This window comes from Nicotiana tomentosiformis, chromosome 5, assembly GCF_000390325.3.
Source record: "Nicotiana tomentosiformis chromosome 5, ASM39032v3, whole genome shotgun sequence".
Lineage (NCBI taxonomy): Eukaryota > Viridiplantae > Streptophyta > Magnoliopsida > Solanales > Solanaceae > Nicotiana > Nicotiana tomentosiformis.
In genome coordinates this window covers 80,432,949-80,438,813 of record NC_090816.1, presented here as the reverse complement: position 1 = coordinate 80,438,813, position 5,865 = coordinate 80,432,949, and the positions used below count along the sequence as shown (strand labels likewise).

Here is a 5,865-nt window from a genome sequence, read left to right as displayed (position 1 = left end):
TGATCACAAGTATTATTTCTGTCTGCGGTAGGAAAGCTTCAGTACTATTTGATCCAGGGTCTACCTATTAATATGTGTTATCTCTGTTTGCTCATTTTCTGGATATTCCTCATGAGTCCTTGGGTACTCCTTTTTATGTGTCTAGTCCTGTGGGCGATTATGTTGTTGTGGATCGGTTCTATCGGTCCTGTGTGGTCACATTCTATGGATACGAGACTAGAGCGGATCTTTAGTTGCTTGATAAGACTGACTTTGAGGTCATCCTGGGCACGGACTAGCTATCCCCACATCACGCCATCCTTGATTGCCATGCCAAGACTGTTACCTTAGCGATGCCAAAGTTGCCTAGATTGGAGTGGAAGGGTTGGTCTGTCAGTACATTTGGTCAGGTTATCTCTTCTATGAAGTCTCGACACATGGTTGAGAAGGGTTATTTGTCTTATCCAGCCTATGTTCAAGATACTACTGTAGAGTCTCCGGTGATTGATTCAGTACCAGTAGTCCGGGAGTTCTCTGATGTGTTTCCTTCTGATCTTCTAGGCATGTCACCATATCGTGATATCAACTTCTGTATTGACTTAGCTCCAGGTACCCAACCTATATTTATCCCACCGTACCGTATGGCTCCGAAAGAGTTGAAGGAGCAGCTTGAGGAGTTGCTAGCAAAGGGGTTCGTCAGGCCAAGTGTATCACCTTGGGGTGCCCCAGTGGTATTTGTGAAGAAGAAAGATGGGACTATGCGGATGTGCATTAATTACCGCCAGTTGAAAAATGTTATCATCAAGAACAAGTACCCGCTGCCGCGCGTTGATGATTTGTTTGACCAGTTGCAGGGTGCTAGGGTGTTCTATAAGATCGTCTTGAGGTCGGGGTACCATCAGTTGAAGATTCGGGACTCGGATGTTCCGAAGATTGCTTTCCGTACTAGATATGACCATTATGAGTTTCTGGTGATGTCCTTCAGCTTGACTAACGCCCCAACGACATTTATGGAGCTGATGAACAGGGTGTTCAGGCCTTATATTGATTTGTTTTTCATTGTCTTCATTGATGACATTTTGATTTACTCATGTAGCATGGAGGAGCACGAGCAGCACTTGAGAGTGGTGCTTCAGACCTTGCGGGAACATAAGCTATATGCCAAGTTCTCCAAGTGTGAGTTTTGGTTAGATTCTGTGGCATTCTTGGGGCATGTTATATCAGGCGAAGGTATTAAGGTGGATCCCAAGAAGATTGAGGCAGTTCAGAGTTGGTCTCGTCCTACTTCGGCGACTGAGATCAGGAGATTCTTAGGGTTAGTAGGTTATTATCGCCGTTCATGGAGGGATTCTCATCTATTGCAGCACCTTTGACTAGATTGACCCAGAAGGGTGCTCAGTTTCATTGTTTCGATGATTATGAGATGAGCTTCCAGAAGCTCAAGACAACTTTGACTACAGCACCAGTCCTAGTGTTGCCTTCCGGTTCGGGGATGTATACTATGTATTGCAACGCTTCACGTGTTGGCTTAGGTTGTATAGTGATGCAGGAGGGGCGATTTATTGCATATGCTTCATGTCAGCTGAAGCCCCATGAGAAGCATTATCCTGTGCACGATTTGGAGTTGACCGCGATTGTTCATGCTCTTAAGATCTGGAGGCATTATCTTTATGGGGTGTCCTGCGAGGTTTACACTGATCATCGCAGCTTGCAGCATTTGTTCAAGCAAAGGGATCTCAATTTGAGGCAGCGTAGGTGGCTTAAGTTACTAAAGGACTATGACATCACCATTCTTTATCATCCAGGCAAGGCGAATGTGGTCGCGAATGCCTTGAGCAGGAAGGCAGAGAGTATGGGTATCTTGGCATTCATTTCAGTAGAGGAGAGACCACTAGCCTTGGACATTCAGTCTTTGGCTAACAGACTTTTGAGGTTGGATATTTCAGAGCCCAGCCGAGTTCTTCTATGCATCGTTGCCCAATCTTCACTATTGGAGCAGATTAAGGCTCGACAGTTTGATAATCCGCACTTGACAGTTCTCAGAGAGACGGTACTGCATGGTAGTGCCAAGGAGGTTTCTATCAGCGAGGATGGTGTCATGCGACTCCAGGGTTGTCTATATGTTCCAAATGTTGATGGCTTGAGGGAGAGGATTCTAAAGAAGGCGCACAGTTCTCGATATTCTATTCATCCAGGTGTTACGAAGATGTACCGCAACCTGAGGCATCATTATTGGTGGCGGCAAATGAAGAAAGACATAGTTGAGTATGTAGCCAGATGCCTAAATTGCCAGCAGGTTAAGTATGAGCACCATAGGCCAGGAGGCCTACTCCAGCAGATGACTATACCTGAGTGGAAGTGGGACCGCATTACTATGGACTTCGTAGTTGGGTTGCTGCGGACCTTGCGGAAGTTTGATAAAGTTTGGGTCATTGTAGACCGATTGACCAAGTCAGCACATTTCATTCATATGATGACTACGTATACTTCAGAGAGATTGGCCCAGATTTATATCCAGGAGATAGTTCGGCTGCATGGTGTGTCTGTTTCCATCATATCAGACAGAGGTCCTTAGTTTAATTCGCATTTCTAGAGAGCAGTACAGAGTGAGTTGGGGACTCGTGTAGAGCTCAACACCACATTTCATCCACAGACCGACGAGCAGTTGGAGTGGACAGTTCAGATCTTGGAGGACATGCTCAGAGCATGTGTGATTGACTTTGGGGGACAGTGGGATCGGTTCTTGCCTTTGACCAAGTTTTCTTACAACAACAGTTACCAGTCCAGCATCGAGATGGCTCCATATGAGGCTTTATATGGTCGGCGATTTCCTTCCCCCATCGGGTGGTTTGCGTCCAGCGAGGCTAAGTTATATGGTACTGATTTGGTGAAGGATGTCTTGGAATAGGTAAAGTTAATTCACGAATGAATTCGCACAACACAGTCCAGACGAAAAAGTTAAGCGGACCAGAAGGCGCGTGACTTATCATTTATGGTAGGCGAGAAGGTTCTCTTGAAAGTCTCGCCGATGAAGGAGATCATGAGATTTGGGAAGAAGGGCAAGGTGAGCCCAAGGTTTATAGGCCCATTTGAGGTGTTGAGACGAGTTGGAGAGGTTGCTTTGCCTCCAAGTCTATCGGGAGTTCATCCGGTCTTCCACGTGTCTATGCTCTGGAGGTGTCATGCCGACCTGTCACATGTGTTAAACTTCAGCACGATTCGGTTAGATGAGAGTCTGGGTTATGAAGAGGAGCCAATTGCCATTGTTGATAGGCAGGATCGCCAGTTGAGATCGAAGAGAATTTTCATGGTAAAGGTTCAGTGGAGGGGCCAACCAATCGAGGAGGCGACCTGGGAGTCCGAGGAGGACATGCGGAGATGATACCCACACTTATTGAGCACTCCGGGTATGATTCTAGACCCGTTCGAGGATGAACGTTTGTTTAAGAGGTGGAGAATGTAACGACCCGACCGGATGTTTTGCTTTTTTAGAACTCCGTTCCCTAAATAAGACTCTATGTATATGCTTTTACTGTTTTATGACTTGCGTTGGCCTTAAGTTGGCCTTAAGTTGGTTAGTTTGAGATTTGGAAGGGTTCGGGTTGAAATCAGAACACTTGGTTCCTTAAGTTTGCCTTAAAAGGCTAAGTTTGACTTCGATCAACATTTTGAGTAAATGACCTCGGAATCAGAATTTGACGGTTCCAATAGGTTCTTATAGTGATTTCGGACGTGGGCGTATGCTCGGACCGGGTAGTGGATGACCCGGGAGCGTTTCAGCGCTTAATATTGAAAGTTGGTTCCTTGAAGGTTCTTGAAGTTCTTTAAATTTGGTTTAGAGTAGGTTTTGGTGATATCGAGGTCCAAATGGAATTCCGAGACTAGGGATAGTTCCGTAGTGTCATTTAAGGCTTGCACGCAAAATTTGGTGTCAATCCGAGTAGTGTAAGTACGTTTTGGCGCTTTGGGAGTAAATTGAAGAACTTAAAGTTCATATTTTTGATCCAATTGGTTTGGGGTGTGATTCTTAGTTTTAATATCATTTTGGGCATTCCGAGAGTTCGAGCGGGTCCATTTTATGATTTCAAACTTGTCGGTATGTTCGAGCGGGGCCTCGGGGGCCCCAAGTATCGATTGGACGAGGCTCGGACCAAGTTGAAACTTGGGAGCAACAGATGAAGCTCCCAGTTGATGGTGTAACCGCACCTACACTTGGACAGCCGCAGGTGCGAGCTAGCAAGTGCGATCCAGGAGCCGCAAAAGTGAGCAAGCCAAGGCTGCCTAGGACCCGCATGAGCGAGGAGTTTAGCGCACCTGCGAACGCGCATATACGATGACTGTGACCGTAGAAGCGGCTGTGTCCGCAGGCGCGAAAGAGTCGGCCGCAGGAGCAGTTGCGCAGGGGCGGCCCTGGCTCCGTAGGTGCGATGGGCGAGTGGCTAGGTCGGTTCCGCAGAAGCAGACTCTTGATCATAGAAGCGGTCCCGCAGAAGCGAAAGTCCCTCGTAGGTACGGAAACCGCTGAAGGCAGAAGCCTTCATTTAATGCAGGACTTAGTCATTTTGGCTCATTTATTCCATTGTTGGGTGATTCTTGGAGCTTTTAGAGAGGGAATGTTCATCTAACAACTTGAGGTAAGTAATACCTACCAATTATGAGTCAAATACATAACTTATGGGTAGATTATAACATGTAAATTAGTGGAAATCATGGGTTTAGGAGAAAAACCTAGGTTTGTTTTTTTATAAAAATGAGATTTAATCATGAAATTCGTTATAGAATCTAGTAAAAATCATATATTTGAGTTCATGAGGTTATGGGTAACAACTTTCTTCGAAAATTTCCAGAATCCGGGCACGTGGGCCGGGGGTAAATTTTAAGAATCTTATATTTAGGGTTGGGTAACCTCTTTAATAGTTGGAATACAAACTTTTGAGCATGTATTGATTAGTTTATATACTATTTGATTAGTTTTGGGTTGATTCGGGACCGAATTGAGGGTGTGAGCACATTCTTGGACCGGGAAGTAGGCCTTGAAACGAGGTAAGTCTCTTTTCTAACCTTGTAAGATGGAATTAACCCTATAGGAGAACTTAATCATTATGTATTTATATTTGTGGGGGCCTACGTACGTACGAAGTGACGAGAGTCCGTGCGTAGCTACTATTGATGCTTATGTCCGGGTAGATTTAGGCTTACACCATATTTTTTTTGATACCATTGCTTGTTTATGCTTACTAATTGTTTGGATTAAAGCGGAGGTTGAGGATTTCAATATTTTAAGGTTCCTGACTCAATTTCTCATTTTGAAAAAGAATTGAGAAACATTATGATAACTTGAGAAAATCTATATTCAACCGCTTCGCAAGTGTATTCCGCGAGCGGGGTAAATTTCCACTACTCTCATGGGAGCGGACCGTTCGCCTCGGCAGGTTAATTGATGTATCTATGGTTCGAATCGTTCGACCCTTGGTAGTGCACAATATATTTATATGTATATTTGGATCGAGTCGTACGTCCTCGACATAATTCGTGCGTAAAGATATTGGAACCCCTTTATATTTAATATTGCTCCATGGACTTGAAAGGTGAAAGGATTAGACGAGAGAAATGACTTGGTTCTTACTTGAAATGGAAAGATCGTTTACTTATTTTCCTGCTCTGAGTTTTATTATCATTTATATATTATGTTTAATTAGAACTTCATACTATTATATTGTTGGTGCATAGTAAGTGTCGAAGTCGACCCATCGTCACTACTTCTTCGAGGTTAGACTAGATACTTACTGGGTACATGTTGTTTATGTACTCACGCTACACTTGTGCACTTGATGTGCAAGATCTGAGGCAAGTGCATCTAGTTATCATTCCGGCGCACACACTTGA

The 5,865-nt window shown here is 44.6% G+C and overlaps 1 protein-coding gene across 1 annotated transcript; it reads left to right on the top strand.

Moving 5' to 3' along the window:
- The first annotated feature begins 332 nt into the window (after positions 1-332).
- Positions 333-2,887, top strand: LOC138892654 (uncharacterized). The gene is made up of 4 exons (XM_070176388.1): positions 333-588; positions 1,344-1,588; positions 1,979-2,248; positions 2,573-2,887. Exons 1-4 carry the CDS (start codon positions 333-335, stop codon positions 2,885-2,887), a joined length of 1,086 nt encoding a protein of 361 aa, XP_070032489.1.
- The last annotated feature ends 2,978 nt before the right edge of the window (positions 2,888-5,865 follow it).